General features: G+C 39.8%; 1 protein-coding gene across 3 annotated transcripts; it reads left to right on the top strand.

The window, feature by feature from the left end:
* The first annotated feature begins 4,672 nt into the window (after positions 1–4,672).
* LOC109201111 (histone-lysine N-methyltransferase mes-4) lies at positions 4,673–21,748 on the top strand. Of its 3 annotated transcripts, XM_019356632.2 has the most exons (17): positions 4,673–5,304; positions 7,582–7,736; positions 8,352–8,472; positions 8,776–8,938; positions 9,107–9,299; positions 9,485–9,556; positions 9,953–10,024; positions 10,421–10,492; positions 10,889–10,960; positions 11,357–11,428; positions 11,825–11,896; positions 12,293–12,364; positions 12,654–12,725; positions 13,122–13,193; positions 14,004–14,109; positions 19,537–19,635; positions 20,928–21,748. In XM_019356632.2, the coding sequence occupies exons 3-17, from the start codon at positions 8,355–8,357 to the stop codon at positions 21,161–21,163; spliced, it is 1,563 nt and encodes a 520-aa protein (XP_019212177.1). In that variant the 5' UTR covers positions 4,673–5,304; positions 7,582–7,736; positions 8,352–8,354; the 3' UTR covers positions 21,164–21,748. The 3 variants fall into 3 exon arrangements, with proteins under 3 accessions (XP_019212177.1, XP_019212178.1, XP_019212179.1); XM_019356633.2 differs by lacking the exons at positions 14,004–14,109; positions 19,537–19,635; positions 20,928–21,748 and adding exons at positions 14,683–14,753; positions 14,834–14,963; XM_019356634.2 differs by lacking the exons at positions 19,537–19,635; positions 20,928–21,748 and adding an exon at positions 13,619–13,661.
* The last annotated feature ends 501 nt before the right edge of the window (positions 21,749–22,249 follow it).

Here is a 22,249-nt window from a genome sequence, read left to right as displayed (position 1 = left end):
CCTGTGTACCAGAGTCTGTGTGCTGCCAGTATCTATTAAAGCATTCATTTCTTGTCCATTAATCTTAACTGTGGTGATTTTATTTGACTGCTTTCTCTCAGATTTAATATCCACATTCTGATGAGGCACAAAACACATCTGAGATAATTTGCTTTGATTATTAGGACACATGGGCTTAGTGTGACCTTCCTGTCCACAAAGGTAGCATACTGGTGGCCTTTTACCTGGCTTTGAGGTATTCGGAGGCTGGTTTTCCCTTGTAAAGGGCTTACCCACACCCATCGCTAACCTCTGAGGATGCTGAGGGGGTTGCGACCGACGTGAATCTCTGGCAGCCTTCCATGCACAGTTGCTCCATGGCTGACTCTTACTTCGAGCAGCTACAAACACATCAGCCAGGGTGGCGGCCTCTGCAGCAGACTTTGGATTATGCTCCTTAATCCAGACCTGAAGCTCAGGACACAGCATTCTCAAAAACTGCTCCAAGATAATAATTTCACCAACTTCTTTTATAGTTCTGTTTTTAGGCTGAATCCATTTCTCATAAAGTTCTTTCAGTCTTGCATACAGTTCCTTGGGACTCTCATCAAAAACTTCAAGACAGCGAAATCTTTGCCTGTATGTTTCTGGGTTTATGTCATATTTTTGCAAAATGGCAGCTTTTACCTTCTCATATTGCAGTGAATCGTCCACATCCATATTAACATAGGCACTTCGAGCCTTACCAGTCAGAAGAGGAATGAGGTGGAAAATCCAGTCTGACTCTGGCCAGCGACAAGCAGCTACAATTCTCTCAAAAGTGGTCAGAAAATGTTCAACATCATCTTCAACAGCTAGTTTCTCCAGTTTAGGATGATGAATGTGCACAGACTGACCTGTTAATATGGAGGCTGAGCCAGAACCCTCATGCTGAGATGTTGCTTGTGTCTGATAATCAGCTGGAGTTTCAACAGGCTCTGGATCAGTTGATGTGGGCTCTGGAAGTGGGGTGGTTCTGGCCTGCACTTCCATTTGTAAAAGCCGAAACTGGTGTTGCAAACTCTTAAGACGCTGTTCTTGCAGTATAGCATCCTCCTTCTGTTTTTTATCTCGACCTTCCTGTTGTCCCATGAAAGCCTGAAGAATCCCAGCAATATCAAGCAGAGTTGGCTCCCTGGTATCCTCTCCTTCAGTGTCTCCAGCCACAACTGAAATTCCTTCTTCCATCTCCTTCTCCCTCTCTGGCTGCTGCAAGGCCTCTTTGGCCTCCATTTTATTTCCTCTCTTTGGGCGCACAGCATTCTGCATGGCTCAAAAAGTTTGTCAGGGGAGAAAAAAGGGCAGAAAATGCAAAAAAAAAATCCTGTCTCCTCAACTGAAGGATCCCACTTCTGACACCACATGTGATGGACCGAGTTGAAAAACAGGAGTCGTCCCAGGAATTATTAGAAAAAATATAATTTCCATTTATTTAACCCCCACAAATTATATTTACAAAAGTAATAAATGTTGAGCTCATAAAAGAGGTCAAAGAAACAAAACTGAACTGAACTGAACTGAACTCAGGCAAAGACTGCAAACTTAACAAACCAAATGACTGCCCAAACAAACATAATTGACCTAAACATGAAATGACACACAGGGGTATATATAATGGCTGATCAGACCATTGTGACACATGAGGGGTGACAAACAAGCACAATCATAAATCACAAAACAATGCAGTACATTCTAATTTGTTAATAAAGTAAACACTAAAGAAGAAAATCAAAACCATCAAACCCTAAACCCAAATATTTAATTAAATACAAATACTTTGTTTTTAAAGTAAAGAAAACATATTCTCCCCTTTAGCAGGAAGTGGTGGTGTGGTCCAATTATCCCTCTTTTGCATATAATGGTTTCAAACCCTGGCTACCATCTTTTGTCCAGCAACTCCCAGGGATGATAGCAGGTAAGAAATAAAAAGATAAAGGTTAGTCAACAATGAAGTGGTGTGAATACATAAGTAAACTAAATGTGCGCGCTTACAAATAGAACAAATGTATCCAAACCAATCAATAAAGTTATTGGAAACTAAAGTGTGTTACTATGTTCAAATGAAGAAATGAAAATACAAAAGTTACCGACTTTAGAGTGTGGCCACGGGTTTGGCCATCACACTGGCCCTGTGTAAAGAGGATATTGCAATTCTAAAACAAATGTAAAAAAGAGTGACCTTTATTGGGTACACCTCGAACTGCTCGTTAACTACTCACTAATTGGGCAATCACATAGTGGCAACTCAATGCATTTAGGTGTCATTGTCCTGGGTCTCTCGACCCAGCATTTTGAGTTTGTGGTTATTTTTTATTCACTGTTTTAGGTCCTCTTGCCTTCACGTTTATCTGTGTTCCCTGGGTCTTGTGTTCACCCTTTCCCTTCACTTTGTGTTTTGTATTTATTGCTGTCTGTGTTTTGGTTTTTTGCTGCTCCATGCTTTGTTGTTCTGCTTTCTTAGTGTACAGTTTTGATTATTATTTTCCCATGTTTCGGTTATCATGGTTTGGTGTTCTGTCTCTGTGGCTGTATCCCAATTCAGGGTCTGCAGCCTTAAAATACGCAGCCTTAGCAGTCCACAAGGGCCGTGTACTCAAAGACCGCTAAGGTCGGAAGTGAGAGGCTTGTGAAATGGGACAGTCTAGGCTCCGTCGCACTGCTCAGGTTGCCTAGCAACCATGATACTCACCGCTGGAAACGTTTCATACAGTATTGTTTGACAGAAATAAAGGAGAAAATTCATTTGTTTTTGTTCATGTGTTTGTTTTTCTATGAGCTTTGATGTGATAAGTATCTGAGGCTGAGACCACGGGACTGTAAAACATGATTGTTGGGCTTCATTTCTGTACTGAACAGTCATTTTAAAATTAGTAATTAACAATTAACTAATGTTGTTCATGAAACTAAAGTGGCAATGGCAATGAAAATATAATATGGCCAATATTAAAGTTATTATTATATTAATCATTACTTGTTATTACAGCAGTGAACTTGAACTCTGTGTCAAATACTGAGCGTCAGTAAAGATTCAAGTTGCAGTTATTTATATTTCCCATCACCTTAAATCTTCACTCAAAGACAAGTATCTTTGACAGTGTATATATCGATGTATTATATATAAGAGACAAATGTTGTTCTTTTAATATGTTGGTATTACTAAATTTGGCTCAATGCTGACATATGTGTAAAAATAAAATGTACGAGCTGTGATAACCGTTTGTGATAGAATGAAGAGTAGACTGATATATTAAATATTCCTTTATTGAGTGAGAAAATCAGACCATGTCATGTCATAACTGCTTTAAGTCCTACAGAATAGATATCAGAGCCTTAAACAGGCTGACTTCTGCTAAATGGGTCAAACTGGGCACAAAGTATACAAACACATAACATATTTATAGAATATGATGGAACACTATAGATCAACTTACCTCAGAATATATAAAGCATAGAAATAATTACAGCAATATGATCCAACAAACACAGCAGTACTACTAATGCAAAATACTCAAAGCTTCCTAGAACTGAAACAAACATGGACATTTATTTTGAGGTCCATTCTGCTGCTGATACATACTTTAGGTTTGTGAATATTAAACTTGTTCCTGCCTTTCATAGTGTGTAACTTGAAGGCCCTGAGTACTTTCTCCCACACTAAAAACACTGGAATGATACAGTTATTTGAACATGACCTAATCAGACTGATTCAGGACAGACAATGAGTTCTTTTAACCTTTTCTAGCGTCCTTCACACAGAGGGAACAGTCTGTCTATTCTCTCCGTCTGTCTGCTGCTGCTGGCTCTTCCTCCTCCTCTTCCTCACACACTGCTGAGTTTGTCCTGGTGGATCATCAGGGGTGTAAAGCCTCACAGATGATGTGCAGCAGTGGGTCCCTCAGTTTGTCCTCACTCTGGACACTTGCAGTTGTCACACATGGAAATCAAATGTGTGATAAGCTGCAGGATTCAAACACAAGTGTAACTTATAAATACATGTTCATACTTTTATTACACAATCAGAGAGAAAGACAAAGAGAGAGAGTGCAGGACAGACAGACAGGTGACAGTCTCAGGTGTACACACTGCTACAAAACAGCAAAAGAGAAGGAGGATTTAGTGTTTGTGTTATTCCGAGTGCTAAACAAGAAGAGTTCCCAGATGGTCCAGTGGACACATGTGTGACTCCTGTGATTAAAGCTTCTTTCTTTCAGCTTAACGAGTGAAACAAACGTTCAAACACACGTTAAAGTCCGTTTGGCTCGACACCACCGAACAGAGGCAGCAATATAACATAGCTCACATTAACAGTGCAGTGAATCCTGCTTGTGCCGTGATATTCAGGACTGCAAACTGAGCAGCATTCACTGACTTTCAACTTGTTGTGTTTGTGGATATATGACTGACTTTAATTATCCATAAAAACATCACATTCTCTGTAAGATTAAGGTCGACTATTGAACGGCGTATATTTTAAAGTAAAGGCTTTAAAACAAAGTAAACGCTGAAAGTACAAACATCACTAATGTCACATAACTTTGCCAACATGTGGCCAACAGTAATGTTTTAATGTTCTTCGTTATTAAACATTTGTACATAAATAAGTGAATTAATATTCAGTACTTACTTTTCCAAGTTTACTCTTTGGCCGCCCCGCTTCCGCTGTTTTTTTTCGGCAAAATTATCCACACCCAACGCCGCGCTATGCATTCTGGGATATGTTGGGCCATGAAGTCTACACAGCCACATCCTTCAAATTCAGGGAAATGAAGGACGCATTTGTGGGCCACATTTCGAGCAGCCTTTGAATTGAAACTTAAAATGCGGCCTTTAAGGCTGCAGACCCTGAATTGGGATACAGCCCCTGTTGCTCTCCCCTGTCTGTGTTCTCTGTCAAATCCCTGTGTGAAGCCATGTCTCTGAGTCTGTCTCTGTGATTTTGTGTTTCCTGCTTTACTTTCAAGGTCTTTGTCTCATGTCAGTGTTTTCAGTTTTGCTTCCTTGGTCTCGTTAGCCCTGATGTCTCCCACCAGTGTTCACCTCCTGCCTCTCATTCCCCTCGTTATGTCCTGTGTATTTTAGCCCTGTATTTTCTGTGCTCCCTGTTGCGTCGTAAACGGCACTAATCCTGTGCTGTGTGTCTCCCCGTGGATTAGTTTTGTATTGCCTTTTATTTTCCAACCAGCAATAAAGCTGCCGTTTTTGAGTTTCACTCCAGTCTTCCGAGAGTCTGCATTTTGGGTCCTTTTCCTCGTTCCTGCCTGCACACAGCTGAACTATGACATTTAGGTATGTAGACATGGTCTACATACATACCTGCATGTTAGACCTAATCCCGAACCAAACTATTTAAAGCGGTATTTCCTTTAATTGTTGCTCCAGTTTTGGATATAATGAATTTATTTTTAGAAAATGGATACGTACCATAGGATTTTAAGGTTGCTGTAATTAAACCTCTATTTAAGAAACCCTCTTTTAATCAAGACAACTTAATGAACTATAGACCTATATCTAATCTTCCCTTCATATCTAAAATTCTTGAGGTAATAGTTGCCAATCAGATGTGTTAGCACTTAAACAATAACGACCTGTTTGAAGAGTTTCAATCTGGCTTTAGAGCTCATCATAGCACTGAAACAGCTCTGGTGAAAGTTACTAATGATATTCTCATGGCCTCAGATAATGGACTGGTGACCATTCTGGTTCTACTGGACCTCAGTGCTGTTTTTGACACATTCAATCACAATATTCTCATAGAAAGGTTTGAAAATGTTGCAGGGATCAAAGGAACAGCACTAGGCTGGTTTAAATCTTACTTGTCCAACAGACTCGAGGTTTGTTTACGTAAATGATAAATCCTCTTCAACCTCTATGGTTACTTACCACAGGGTTCTGTACTTGGACTGATCCTTTTTACTATATATATGTTCCCTATTGGTAAAATCATTAGACAGCATGGGATAAATTTCCATAGCTATGCACACCTAAATCCTGATGAACCTAATCAGTGATAAAGATTACGGGCATGCTTGGAAGACATAAAAACCTAAAAGGATGTCTTCAAACTTCCTCCTTTTGAATTCCGACAAGACAGAAGTTGTCTTTGGACCAGAAGCTCAGAAAAACAAATTACTTGGTCAGTCCCTTCATCTGGATGGCATTAAATTAGCCTCCAGTAATAAAGCAAAGAACCTCTGTGTTATTTTTTGACAAAGACATGTCATTTAGATCTGACATGAAAGAGGTTTCTAGGGTCTCCTCCTTCCACCTCCGTAATATTGCTAAAATTAGAAACATCCCATCCAGGAGTGATGCTGAAAAACTAGTTGATGCCTTTGTTACTTCAAGGCTGCATTACTATAACTCTTAACTATCAGGAAGTCCACATAATGCAACTAAAAGTCTTCAGCTGATCCAAAATGCTGCAGCCAGGGTTCTGATGAATATCAAAAGAACAGATGACATCTCCTCCCGTGTTTTAAATGCACTTTAGAACAGCACGCAGCAACACTACATATGAGCGAGCGGAGGGAGGCATGGGGTCTTCACAGAGCCCCACTCTCTGCCAGCCGTCAGGGCGGGGGGGCCTGAAGGTGGAATTGGCCATCTGATCGAGGCCTGGGTTGCAGCGGCCCCCTGCCACTGCGGAGCACAGCGTGGTGTGATTATAGATGCCGTGCAGGTGGGTCCATCTCACATGCAGCGGCATCGCAGAACACGCCCCGCCACATACCCTCTTCCCCTGACTAAGACCGGGGAGCCACCTCCCCCCCCCCCTCCATGCGCAAGCGAGGGAATCGGCCTGGAGCATCAGCGCCCCAGCCCAGCCACGGGGAAGTGACTACCTGGGCGTTTGCCTGTAGATCTAGCGGCGCTGGTGACGAGGTGGTTCCAGGGACCGCCCACGCTTCCAGCGGCACCCCCATCCTGCTAGCGCACCAGCCTGTGGCTCACCTGAGCCGGTCGTTCCCTCGCGCTGTCCAACAATTACAATAATTATACGGTTGCTGTAACAGATTGTAGATACAATGCAGGTGAGTCCATCTCACCTGCAGCAGCATCCCAGACCAGCCACAATAATAAAGATTTTTCTATTTCATTGTAAACTTTGTCCTAATTATGTCATGAGTTTTTACTATTTAAAAAGAAAAAGAAAGCATCACAAAAAACACTTAAGGTCATGAAAATTAATTGTATTGCTGCATTACTTAAATATCTGTGGTCTAATCTATTTTTATTCACCAATCTCATTGTAGCAATAATATGCCTTTTTGGTCCAAGTTAATTATTTGAATTTTAAAACTCTTTTAGCCAAATAACTTTGAAGTTGTTACTAAAACTCGTCATCCCCATTTACTACTTTTGTTTCATTCTTTAAAATTTAGAAGCATAAATATCAGTCTTTTGGAAAAATTACATTTTATACAGTATTATTAAGTCTACATATTCCAAGTGAGTTATGTCAGAATGCACTAGAGCAATTTAACTCTATTACATCATAGCATTCTATTTGCAAGAGTCCCAGTGTTAATCCACTGTTCTTGGCCAATGATATCCACTCCTCAGCACTATGGGGGCGCTAATGTACATCTACGCTGGTTGCCAACCACCATGAACATTTAAAGAGCAGAAGAAGAAGAAGAGGACACTAATGAGTTCAGGTGCACGACATGAGGATTTAATGAGACAGCTTTTATCTTACTGCTTTCGTGGAAGATCAGGTGAGAACCATACAAATTCCCTTACACATGTTTATATAAATATATTCATCCAATAAAGCAAAGTAATATAGGTTATTATATTACGTTCGGATACACCAAAGCATCTAATTTTTGACAGTTTAGCTAGCCAGCATGCTAGTAGCAAAAGTTTGACATTCTGTTGCTGTTGGTTTGATTAATTTTGGTTTTAGCATCACAAAACTTGTGGTTTTAAAACTAGTGAGATCGGTTTTCAGAAAATATTTTACAAATGAAACAAAAACTGTAGGACAAATATGCTTATTGTTCAACCATACTAAATCATTATTTTAATTTATAACTTTAAGAAATATAAAAGGTTAAGGAAATGTGGATATGAAAATTAACTCATTAAGATTTGCAGTAACCTTAGACCAAATAAAATATATGAAACAGAACTTCCACAGGTAGGGCATGCAGCCTCTGACACACAGTGATACAAGATAGGAGGAACTGTTGGGAAACACAGATATTTGGAACCTTTAGGGGAGCTCTCCCCAACATAAATAGATTTTTCAATCTGTTTATTTCTATGTCTACATACATTTTGTAGTATAATGTGTTATTTCTAAAGTCATTAATACCTGATCTTTGCAGGGGATGGCGGCAACAAGGCCACGGAGAGCTAAAATAAATCCCAGACAAGATGCTAGGTATTACTGCTCCTTAGGTGAAGACAAGGCAGGATTTGATGTGAGGTATATTGATTCATTTAAAGGTGAGTTGATTCCAAAGAATGCAGTCAGCTTCTCAAAATAGAAATTTTTATGTTTTTTGTAGTTTTTTGTAGCATACCATGCATGAGAAAATTAATAATCACGAATATAATTATACTTGTTTTATTATTATTATTATATTTCTATTTTTTCCTTGTCTTTCCCCAAGGAATTATGAACATGTTACATGTTCCAAAATAAATAATACAATATAATCAAATAAAAAACATATTTAAAAACAAGAAGGATTTTAATTAAATGGTTTATAGTTTATTGCCCAATTTGTTTTTGATGTGTGTCTTTAGGTCGCGGTGTGTTCAGCTGTCGGTCATTTCAAAAGGGAGATTTTCTTTTTGAGTACAGAGGACAAATCATAACTAAAGAGGAACAAGAAAACCGAATGAAACTTTACCATGATGCACTCAAGGTTTTCATATTTGATTTCAAGTTCAATGGAAAACAGTTATGGTATGTAACTGCTTTGATAAAGGATAAAATACACGAGGTTTACAAATTATAATATTCAAATAATATTTTGAATTGAATATTAAAATGTTATTCAGACGTTCTACAACCTAATATACTTAATGACTTTCTTTACAGAGTGTAATTGTTATTGTATACTTTTTGTTTTAGTGTTGATGCTGCCAGAGAGGACGGCTCACTTGGCAGACTTGTAAATGACGATAATGTGAATCCAAACAGTAAAATGACAGTTACCAGAGTGGATGGAAGGCCCCATCTCTGTTTGTTTGCAATCAAAGATATTGGTCCAGGAGAAGAAATCACCTATAACTATGGTGATTCCAACTGGCCATGGAGATGCAAGGTATAATGTAAATAGTACAGTATAAGTATAAATAGTATTAAATGAATAAAGGCTATACTGAAAAGTATGCATACACACACGGGTCCTGTGTAATACTCAACTGGACAGGTCCAGACATTAGGAGGACTGTATTCATCTTGGCTAGACCCAAATACTGCCATTCATTATTCATGCTTCTTCCTTAGAAATCCAACATGGTGGCATCTCAGGCTGTGGATGAGATTGCAGCCAGTTCCTCTCCTAACGACGCAACAAAGGTAAATTGGAGTTTCAGTGTCAGATTGTTTTAGTTGTAGACTGAGGTGCTAGTTATTAGGCAGTATTGAGGTATGTGGGTCCTTGGTTATCTTGACCAAGTAAGATGCACGCATTAGGAGGACTGAGATTTGAAACAGGAAGTATAAACAACTGAGTTCTACCTACAAGTGCGCCCACACACACGGGTCCTGTGTATTACTCAACTGGACAGGTCCAGACATTAGGAGGACCGAGTTTAGAAATGAATTCAGATCAATGAGAGTTACTCTGGCAATTGTGCATACACACACGGGTCCTGTGTATTACTCAACTGGACAGGTCCAGACATTAGGAGGACTGTATTCATCTCGGCTAGACCCAAAGACTGCCATTCATTATTCATGCTTCTTCCTTAGAAATCCAACATGGTGCCATCTCAGGCTGTGGATGAGAATGCAGCCAGTTCCTCTCCTAACGAAGCAACAAAGGTAAATTGGAGTTTCAGTGTCAGATTGTTTTAGTTGTAGACTGAGGTGCTAGTTATTAGGCAGTATTGAGGTATGTGGGTCCTTGGTTATCTTGACCAAGTAAGATGCACGCATTAGGAGGACTGAGATTTGAAACAGGAAGTATAAACAACTGAGTTCTACCTACAAGTGCGCCCACACACACGGGTCCTGTGTATTACTCAACTGGACAGGTCCAGACATTAGGAGGACTGAGTTTAGAAATGAATTCAGATCAATGAGAGTTACTCTGGCAATTGTGCATACACACACGGGTCCTGTGTATTACTCAACTGGACAGGTCCAGACATTAGGAGGACTGTATTCATCTCGGCTAGACCCAAAGACTGCCATTCATTATTCACGCTTCTTCTTTAGAAATCCAACATGGTGGCATCTCAGGCTGTGGATGAGATTGCAGCCAGTTCCTCTCCTAACGACGCAACAAAGGTAAATTGGAGTTTCAGTGTCAGATTGTTTTAGTTGTAGACTGAGGTGCTAGTTATTAGGCAGTATTGAGGTATGTGGGTCCTTGGTTATCTTGACCAAGTAAGATGCACGCATTAGGAGGACTAAGATTTGAAACAGGAAGTATAAACAACTGAGTTCTACCTACAAGTGCACCCACACACACGGGTCCTGTGTATTACTCAACTGGACAGGTCCAGACATTAGGAGGACTGAGTTTAGAAATGAATTCAGATCAATGAGAGTTACTCTGGCAATTGTGCATACACACACGGGTCCTGTGTATTACTCAACTGGACAGGTCCAGACATTAGGAGGACTGTATTCATCTTGGCTAGACCCAAAGACTGCCATTCATTATTCACGCTTCTTCTTTAGAAATCCAACATGGTGGCATCTCAGGCTGTGGATGAGATTGCAGCCAGTTCCTCTCCTAACGACGCAACAAAGGTAAATTGGAGTTTCAGTGTCAGATTGTTTTAGTTGTAGACTGAGGTGCTAGTTATTAGGCAGTATTGTGGTATGTGGGTCCTTGGTTATCTTGACCAAGTAAGATGCACGCATTAGGAGGACTGAGATTTGAAACAGGAAGTATAAACAACTGAGTTCTACCTACAAGTGCACCCACACACACGGGTCCTGTGTATTACTCAACTGGACAGGTCCAGACATTAGGAGGACTGAGTTTAGAAATGAATTCAGATCAATGAGAGTTACTCTGGCAATTGTGCATACACACACGGGTCCTGTGTATTACTCAACTGGACAGGTCCAGACATTAGGAGGACTGTATTCATCTTGGCTAGACCCAAAGACTGCCATTCATTATTCACGCTTCTTCTTTAGAAATCCAACATGGTGGCATCTCAGGCTGTGGATGAGATTGCAGCCAGTTCCTCTCCTAACGACGCAACAAAGGTAAATTGGAGTTTCAGTGTCAGATTGTTTTAGTTGTAGACTGAGGTGCTAGTTATTAGGCAGTATTGAGGTATGTGGGTCCTTGGTTATCTTGACCAAGTAAGATGCACGCATTAGGAGGACTGAGATTTGAAACAGGAAGTATAAACAACTGAGTTCTACCTACAAGTGCGCCCACACACACGGGTCCTGTGTATTACTCAACTGGACAGGTCCAGACATTAGGAGGACTGAGTTTAGAAATGAATTCAGATCAATGAGAGTTACTCTGGCAATTGTGCATACACACACGGGTCCTGTGTATTACTCAACTGGACAGGTCCAGACATTAGGAGGACTGTATTCATCTTGGCTAGACCCAAAGACTGCCATTCATTATTCACGCTTCTTCTTTAGAAATCCAACATGGTGGCATCTCAGGCTGTGGATGAGATTGCAGCCAGTTCCTCTCCTAACGACGCAACAAAGGTAAATTGGAGTTTCAGTGTCAGATTGTTTTAGTTGTAGACTGAGGTGCTAGTTATTAGGCAGTATTGAGGTATGTGGGTCCTTGGTTATCTTGACCAAGTAAGATGCACGCATTAGGAGGACTGAGATTTGAAACAGGAAGTATAAACAACTGAGTTCTACCTACAAGTGCACCCACACACACGGGTCCTGTGTATTACTCAACTGGACAGGTCCAGACATTAGGAGGACTGAGTTTAGAAATGAATTCAGATCAATGAGAGTTACTCTGGCAATTGTGCATACACACACGGGTCCTGTGTATTACTCAACTGGACAGGTCCAGACATTAGGAGGACTGTATTCATCTTGGCTAGACCCAAAGACTGCCATTCATTATTCACGCTTCTTCTTCAGAAATCCAACATGGTGGCATCTCAGGCTGTGGATGAGATTGCAGCCAGTTCCTCTCCTAACGACGCAACAAAGGTAAATTGGAGTTTCAGTGTCAGATTGTTTTAGTTGTAGACTGAGGTGCTAGTTATTAGGCAGTATTGAGGTATGTGGGTCCTTGGTTATCTTGACCAAGTAAGATGCACGCATTAGGAGGACTGAGATTTGAAACAGGAAGTATAAACAACTGAGTTCTACCTACAAGTGCGCCCACACACACGGGTCCTGTGTATTACTCAACTGGACAGGTCCAGACATTAGGAGGACTGTATTCATCTTGGCTAGACCCAAAGACTGCCATTCATTATTCACGCTTCTTCTTTAGAAATCCAACATGGTGGCATCTCAGGCTGTGGATGAGATTGCAGCCAGTTCCTCTCCTAACGACGCAACAAAGGTAAATTGGAGTTTCAGTGTCAGATTGTTTTAGTTGTAGACTGAGGTGCTAGTTATTAGGCAGTATTGAGGTATGTGGGTCCTTGGTTATCTTGACCAAGTAAGATGCACGCATTAGGAGGACTAAGATTTGAAACAGGAAGTATAAACAACTGAGTTCTACCTACAAGTGCACCCACACACACGGGTCCTGTGTATTACTCAACTGGACAGGTCCAGACATTAGGAGGACTGAGTTTAGAAATGAATTCAGATCAATGAGAGTTACTCTGGCAATTGTGCATACACACACGGGTCCTGTGTATTACTCAACTGGACAGGTCCAGACATTAGGAGGACTGTATTCATCTTGGCTAGACCCAAAGACTGCCATTCATTATTCATGCTTCTTCCTTAGAAATCCAACATGGTGGCATCTCAGGCTGTGGATGAGAATGCAGCCAGTTCCTCTCCTAACGACGCAACAAAGGTAAATTGGAGTTTCAGTGTCAGATTGTTTTAGTTGTAGACTGAGGTGCTAGTTATTAGGCAGTATTGAGGTATGTGGGTCCTTGGTTATCTTGACCAAGTAAGATGCACGCATTAGGAGGACTGAGATTTGAAACGAGAAGTATGAAACCCCAACCCTAAATCTGGTTTGCATAAAGACGTAGTTCTCGGCTTGGTTGAAATGAACTCTGATGTAGTTACATCGCATATTTGAATTTCAGCTGATCAAGGAGCAAGAATGAAGCTTACTATAGCAAGGAGCATGTAAATACAACCGAAACAATCGCTAAACTCTTTCCTGTTAATGCTAAGCACATTTATGTAACATTGTTGTGTAAAGGCCATCCGTTATGTCTTGATGGATTCATGACTTCATGATTTAATTATACTTTTTTACACTCCCAGTCAAAACTTTGGACACATCTTCTCATTTCAGAAAGAACAAATTGTAAGTCTAATCTTTTTTGGGGGTTGTGGGTCCACAATGAATTTTCTTTTCATTGTGGTTTTGTAATATATACCATAATATAAAACCTAGAAGAACAAATTGTTTTGAAAATTGATCTATATACAGCAGGTATTTTTCCCTTTAAATTTTGCATTGCAAAAGTTACAAAAATTGATTTAATAGTTTTAGTAACACTTGAACCTGTTTTTTTTTTTTTCCTTCCGTCCTTAACTCCTTTTTAAAGAGGAACCAAAACAACTATTTGGTTGTGATATTTTACATCACAAAAGTATGAATTTTGTTTTTGATTACACTGTTTTTTTTTTTTTGTTTACCAAACAGGACTGCGATCATGATCTAGTCCCTGACGAAATGTCAAGTTTAGAAAAATGTTTTGCATGTGGAGGACCTTTTTCGCCTCTGAAATGGAGTGGTGTGAGATGTGAAGGTAATTATTTAATTATGGAATGTTGGGTACATTAGAATATCTTAAATATGATCCATAAGGAACACTATAAAAACTAATCCATAAGTAAATATGATATATGTTCATAATGAACCTTTTACATCTGCACTTTTTACATATTTACTTACCATGTCATTATTAAAGCTGCTATAGCCAATTTGCAAAAACAAGTTAGCTTAACATATTTTTTTTCATGTTCATAACAACATTTTAACAAAGCATAGCTATAAATGTTGTTTGGAGATTAAAGAAAAAAAAATGAAGTGGTTCTGTTGCATTTGTCTAAAACCATCAGCCAATAACATGGCTCAGTCCAGAAAAACGATAGAACAGTCTTACCTGACTCCTTAAATTCTACATTAACATGGCTCCACCACACTATGCACTGGCCTGTTTAGCAGCAAAGCACACCAGGGGGTGTGGCCTATGGATAATATCCAATGGGAGGGGGGAGCCTTCTTGACTGTGTTTATGCTTCCATCTAGCCTGTTTTTTAAATTGGGGAAAGCGGCTTTAACTACCTTTCTTTTATTAACTTAATTTTTCTCTGTCTAGTTTGCTACCAGTCCTGGCACAAAAGATGTTATGTTAGCCACAAGGTGAACCTCACTGAACCTCTTCCAGAGGTAAGTGTTTTTGCAGAATTCTTCTCAGTAAAATATGTAAGGTAAACAAAGTCTTACTTTGTGTTTTTGATTGTTATTAGGTCTTTAGTGAAGATAGTTCAAGTGAGGGGGCTTCATCAGAAGAGGAATATGTGCCAGATTCTATAGCTGACTCAGACAGCTCATGGGACAACAAATCAGAGCCTTTAAATATAAGTTGCAAACAAGTACAGAACTCTGAGATCTCCAGCAGTCAATCTGCTTGCAAAACGAAAAGACCTCGCCTAGAAAGTTTTTTAGAGAGAGTAGGACAAAGAATTTCAGAAGATGCCGAATCAATATCTGAAGATGGAATTGGCACAAGACAGCTCGACGTATCAGGGGTTATTGCCACAGCAGAAAAGTCTGATGCTGAAGGCATTGTTGATGACTCTGATACTACGGCTGAAGATTCCTTAAAAACATCCTCCTCACTAAGAAACAAAACATACTGCTACATTTGTGGAAAACTACAGACAAAGTTTACACGTCATTTAAAAACTCATGAGAAATCACATGCAGATGTTGCTCGAGTTTTAAGTCTTCCCAAGAAGTCCAAAGACCGTTTGAAAATGCTTTCTAAGCTGCGAAACAAGGGAAACCACAGACATAACTCGGAGGTCATCGCAAGTGGGATTGGATCATTAAAAACCAGACGCACATCAAAAAAACCCTACAAAGGAAAAGACTATATTCACTGCATTTATTGCGAGGCATTATATCTTAAAAGAGATCTTTGGAGACATGTTCGTAAATGTTCTTCAAAACCAGTGGAGGCCAATTCAGAGGGGGACGAAAAAAGGTCTTGTCCCTGGCCTGTATGAGTGAGTCAGCTCTGTGTCAGCAAGTTTCCCCGGTGTTTGGAAGATATTAGCTGTCATGAAAGATGATGAAATAACTTCTACTGTGCGAAGTGACTTCTCTATTCTTCAGCTTGCTCAATCATTCTTTAACAAACATGGGAAAGATCCCACCAAATTTGACTACATTCGCCAGACACTCCGAGAATGTGGAAGACTTCTGCTCACACTTCGGAAAGAATGCTCAATACACACTTTCTAGGATGCTGTAAGACCTGCAAATTTCAATGTGGTTATCAAAGCTGTTAAGAAGGTGTCTGGGTATGATGAAGAAAAGAACTGCTACTCGACTCCAAGCCTTGCTTTAAAGTTGGGACACTCACTGCAGAAAGTCTGTGATATTATACATTGCAGAGCACTGATGGCAGAAGACAGTGCACTGATAAAGTCAACCCAGAGTTTCAAAACCCTTTATGCTACAAAGTGGTCAGAACTCATCTCCCATACTGCATTAACCACACTAAACGAGCGGCACTTCAACAAGCCTTCCACACTTCCTTTCACAGAAGATGTTCAGCGTCTTCATAGACATCTGGAGAAGACTATAGAACAAGCACTGAAGGACTTGGAAGAGCATAGTTCACCAAAATCATACAGTGAACTTTGTAAAGCTACCATGGCAAATGTAATACTATTTAACAGGAGAAGAGGGGGAGAAATTTCAAAGATGACACTGAATGGCTTCCAGGAGAGAGACACTAGTACCCTGCACAAGGATGTTGCATTTGGACTGACAAAATTTGAACTTTACCTTTGTCAACACTTCAGTCGTGTAGAATTGAGGGGTAAACGAGGACGCAAGGTTGCAGTGCTACTTTCACCAGACATGGTGAATGCCATAACACGGCTGACAGAGAAAAGACAAGACTGTGGTGTTCTGGCAGAAAACATATTCCTGTTTGCCAGACCTCATTGTCTGACTCCCTACAGAGGACAGGACTGTTTGAGGATTTATGCGACTGAATGTGGGGCTGAAAACCCTGAACACCTACGTTCAACGCAGTTGCGCAAACATGTCGCAACTTTGTCTCAGATCTTAAACCTCAAGAATCACGAGTTAGACCAAGTTGCCAACTTCCTAGGTCATGATATTCGTGTTCATCGGGAATATTATAGACTTCCAGAGGCTACTACCCAGCTTGCCAAAATATCCAAACTACTGATTGCCATGGAGAAAGGGTCTCTCAAAAGCCTTCAAGGCAAAACACTTGAAGAGATTGAAATCGAAGGTAAAGTGGTGTTAAGGTTAAGAATTATACACGTTTCCTGCACTATAACCTTATAATTCATTAAGACAATCTTTTATTTTGTTAGATAACCTACAGTTGACAGATTCAAGTGAAGAAAGTGAGGTTGGAGCGGAGCGTGAGGAGGTTGGAGCGGAGCGTGAGGAGGTCGGAGCGGAGCGTGAGGAGGTCGGAGCGGAGCGTGAGGAGGTCGGAGCGGAGCGTGAGGAGGTCGGAGCGGAGCGTGAGGAGGTCGGAGCGGAGCGTGAGGAGGTCGGAGCGGAGCGTGAGGAGGTCGGAGCGGAGCGTGAGGAGGTCGGAGCGGAGCGTGAGGAGGTCGGAGCGGAGCGTGAGGAGGTCGGAGCGGAGCGTGAGGAGGTCGGAGCGGAGCGTGAGGTCAATGAAGGAAATCTTGTATATCCACAGATTGGTAAGTACAATGTGATTAGTCTCAACTTTGTTCAATTTATGAAATCACATGACTAATAGACTTTATTACAGATTCTATAGATACTAGAATGATGAAGAAAGTTGTCAAGGAACCTCCAGGTATGTGTTTGTCATCATTTATTGAAGCTTTTACCTTTGTAACTACTTCCTAGACACTTTTGCTATCTTTATGTAAAAAAAAAAAAAGAGAATTCATTACTATCATTTTTCCAGTGATTGTTACCTTTGTCCAAATGGTAATTTAAAGAAAGTCAAGGATCTTTCTAAAGACCAGCTCAACAGAATAGAAAGGTCAGTTTTGGAGGATGGTCAGGTAGGAAATGCTAGTTTGAACAGGTGATTTTGAGCTGTGATTTAAAGTTCTAGAGAGAATCTAATGAGCAGAGGAAGTTCCAGAGGGTGCAATTAGCAGTGGCAAAGGATTGTACCCTCAGATTTATGATTTTGATGATGGGGGTAAGGAGGTTAGTGTTAGCAGTGCTGTGGGAGAGTGACAGTAAAGACAATCCCTCAGGGTGGCGGGGGCGAGGTTGTTGAAGGCTTAAAAGTTGATTAGGAGTTTGCACTCAATACTATAGTCAGTGTGCAGCCAGTAATGTTCTTTTTAGGATGTGGTGATATAGTCTCTAGAGTGAGTGCAGTAGAGTAAGGGGCAGCAGAGTTCTTAATAGATTGCAGTTCTTGGAGTTGAGTTTGGGGAAAGCAAAGATGCTGGGATTCTTTTTGAGGGTGGAGAGAATGGATAGGATTAGGAAGAACAATATCATTGGGACTGCACATGTTGGAAAAAATGTCTACATTGTTCTACATTGGCCAGGTTGAGGTTGTGTTGGGCATGTGCAAACAAGGGACAGTGAGGAAGGTTTGTTGAAGGATGTTAGAAAGGAAGCTGCCCTGCAGGAGACAGAAGGAGATGAGATTAATCAAGAGAGATGAAAATAGTTGGTGTGTGGAGGGCTGATCTACTACTCTTTATTTACCTGGTTTGCGCTTCTGAAGTATTCCCTCTACGCTCTCATCCTCTTTCTACAGTAAATCAGTGGTGAGTGGAAAGTTGACCAGTCACCGGAGTAGTGATGGGTCGTTCGCGAACGAAATGGCTCTTAGAGCCGGTTCTTTGAAGTGAACGATGTGAGCCGGCTCCTTATTGGGAGCCGTGGATTTTTTTTTTTTTTTACTTTCTCTTGCCCTCTCTCTCACTTTTTTCGCTGCACGTCAGCCTTGTGTTTGCGCTGAGTAGAGACGGGAGGGGCGCAAACAGAGCCTTGTGTTTGCACCCCTCCCGCCTCTGAGCAGAGGGAGGAGCTAGGGGCAGTAGTTACACTCGCAACAGCAGTAGCACACGAAAAGAGCAGCAGGGAGAGAGAGAGAAAGAGAGCCGGGAGCAACAACAAGAGACAATGTCGTCACATTAGAAAGGTGGAGTAAAGAAAATGAGTGACACCAAGAAAAGAAGCAAAATCTAGAACCATTTAAATTTTACTGACAATACATAGGCAGAGTGTAGAGTCTGCAAGAAAAGGATATCATATAGAGCCGGTGCACGGGCACCTGAAAACTGTCCACTCATCAGTGCGATGGGAAGATAAAACACAGTGAGTTAAGTGTGATATAAGTGAAGCTGCCAGTGTGTCTACCCACTGAGCTGAGCACTTGGTATTTTTAAATTTAAAGTTTAAATTTTAAAAGTTAAATTGTAAATGGTAGGTTTTGTATTTTATAATTTATTTTTAAATTTTATGTGGAGTGAATAAATAAAAGCATATTTATATAATGAACATATATACATAGAAAACACGTTTTTAAACATTAGTAATTCATTTGTGCATAATTTTATATTGTTGTTAATAATAAATGAATGAAAGCAACAAAACAACCTGAAGAGCCGGTTCGGGAGCCGAAAGAGCCGGCTCTTTTTAGTGAGCCGAGCCGAGAGAGCCGGATCTCTAAAAAGAGCCGGAAATCCCATCACTACACCGGAGTCTTGTTTGGAGAAAAATTCAGCCTTGTATCTTTTAATATCAGCTGTAATAGCTCTAGCCATATTCCACATTCACATGTGTCACCTTAAACTAAAAGTCATAGTTGCGACTCTGGATTTATCTTAGAAACCATATTCAAGATTTCAAGGTCCATTAGTTGCTTGACCACATTCAGGAGCATTTGACATTACATTATAAGAGATTTAATACAACAAATATATGCTTACTGTTTTGTTTTGTTTTTCAGCACAAAGTAAAAATGGAGCGGGTAAGGTCATTGAACCCAACAGAATACTAAACAAGGAGATGAAGCCAAGCAGTAAGAAGAAAACAAATAAACAATCTGGTAAATGGTGACATGCATACAAAAGTCACTTAAGCACAAATGTAAACTTCATGCATTTTTGAACCCAGTTATCCACACCACCCAAGCCAGTATGGTGACTATGCTCATCTTTCTGCCAGGGACCGTACCATAATTCTACAACTTGGTTAGACAATTATATTAACCTACTTGGTAAGGTAAAACATAAATCACATTCAATGTGGAACAATACCTTGTATTAAGTAATGGGATAAATGTTTAAATTACTTTCCCTATGCCTGTTTTAATCTGTAATACATTTAAATACTTATCATTTTCAAAACAGCAATGCACCAAAACAATTAATAAACAAAGCAATGAGAACATATTATGATTTGGGTTTTTAATTTTGAGGATTTCTCAACCATTGGGCTTCTACATTATCTCCATACTCTGAACATCATCTTATTCCCATAGGCAGAATCTGGATAATATTGGAAAATTTGGGCTGGTTTGGCTAATTGTGGGCTGTAACCTGAACGTCTTGAAGAAAATTATGTTCACTGAAAAAACCTGAAGGCCCACCTCATGGTCAGGCAGGGTCCACCCTTGTTTTTAAATAAACATTTGAGTCAGACAGTTATATATGAAATGTTTGAGTATATGTTATACATTTCAAATTATTACAATATCATGCTATACATGTTTTTTGTTGTATAACGGTGTGTGGAATAAAATGCTCTCCATCCATAGTGATTTGCCATAGCTATTTATTGGAATTCTGACTTAATGTGGGCTACCTTTCAGAATTTTACATTTAAATAAATGTATTCATCCATTGTAATAAGTAGTTAAACAGTCAGCATTACAGGATTTATACCAAAGAAACACTGTTACAACAAATTCACCTTAAAGGGGACATATTATGCAAAACCCACTTTTTTTTGTTGCTTTTGTATGTATATTTGGTTATGAATTGCCTCCCGACTCCTTAAGTGTAGGTTTTCAACAACTAAAAAAGGAGCTCTTTTAGGTCCCAGGTAGTGTATTTTGCACAATCCAGCATAATCACAGCCTCAGCACCTGTCCTCGTGTACAATGCAAAGGCCGTCTTTGGGCTGTGTAGACTAAACACTAACTGTTCTTAGCAGGGCTGTAAAACTAGTGTGTGCAGAACTCAATTCTTCGGCTTATTTGAAGGAAGCCGATTATCGCCATTATATTTTTGCATCCTACAACCATGTCAACTCACACAATTGAGCATAATACGTCCCCTTTAATTTAAAAATTGTTTAAAAAGTAGTTTGTTTACATTTATTTTTTTCTGCTTCTAGCTTCTCTGGAAAATGCAAGGAGGGTCAAAAAGCATCCTTGGTCTCCCACGGAGGTTGCTGCGATAATGAAGCATTTTGGCGAACATATCAAAAAAGGAAAACTGGCCACTATTATCGAATGCCAGCAATGCAAAACTGCAGAAGATCCTGCTCTGGCTGGTCGTTCTATTCAAAACATCAGAGATTTTGTGAGGAATCGGGGCGTGTCGTTGAAGAAAAAAGAAAATCCTATGTAGAGGAGTCTACATAACTCCAAAGTACTTCTTGGAGGAGTTACAAAAGATATTTTGTATGTTTTGGTTTCTCATTTATTTATTTTAGAATTTTACTATTAGAAGATTGGTAAATTCATTTTGTTGACACTGTTTTAGTGCATCTGATTTAAGAGGACATATAATTTTATATTGCCAGTTATTTTCATTTCTGTTAACAAAACAATCCTGTTTTTGTAAAATGCACTCAATTTGTTCCTTTTATTCACCTGTTGCCCTTTTAATACACACAAAATACATGTTTGTGTATGTGTATGGCCTTTGTCCTGTTAATAAAGTTAGCCCTGACAATTACTGTTCATGTCAGGGGGAGGAACCAAGTTACCTAATTAGTGTTGTCCTCTTATTACACCATGGTGTCAGGTTCTTATATTTTGAGTTCTGGTGTGTTTTTCACAATTTTGAAGTGAGATTTGTGTTGTACAACTCAAATGGGATTTTTAAAGATGCACTTCATCTATCTAGCACAAGCGGAAAGGGGGGTCCGTTTAGTGTTGCAAAAATCTTGTTTGAAAAAATTGTCCTTCCAATTCACCTTTACCAGTATGTGTGTGTGTGTGTGTGTGTGTGAGAGAGAGAGAGAGAGAGAGAGAGAGAGAGAGAGAGAGAGAGAAAGACACACACAAAGCCCTTTTTAGGGCAGCATCTCATTGTTGGATAAAAATATAATATATTCAGACTGGTTGACTGGCATAGACCCTGTGTGTGTGTGTCTCTCTCTGTACATTTGTGTATCCATATTTGATTTTGTGTGTATTTGTTGATTTGTGTATCCATATTTAATTTGTGTGTATCTGTTGGCTGTTCTTATTTGTATTTCTAAATGTATTTTTATTTTATTTTTTCACAGGTGAACAAAAATTAGTTTTGAGCAAACTTAACCATGTTCCTTTTTATTCAGCTTGTCATTTTACCTTTCCAATATTTTCACTTAAGTTATTACTATTCTGCTAAATCATAGTATCTGTTCTAAATCATTGTTATTGAGCTATATTGCAGGATTTCTGCTAAATCATAGTATTTCTACTATATTATATTTTTCTTTCTAAA

This window comes from Oreochromis niloticus, unplaced genomic scaffold, assembly GCF_001858045.2.
Source record: "Oreochromis niloticus isolate F11D_XX unplaced genomic scaffold, O_niloticus_UMD_NMBU tig00000443_pilon, whole genome shotgun sequence".
NCBI lineage: Eukaryota > Metazoa > Chordata > Actinopteri > Cichliformes > Cichlidae > Oreochromis > Oreochromis niloticus.
This window is presented reverse-complemented; position numbering and strand designations above follow the sequence as displayed.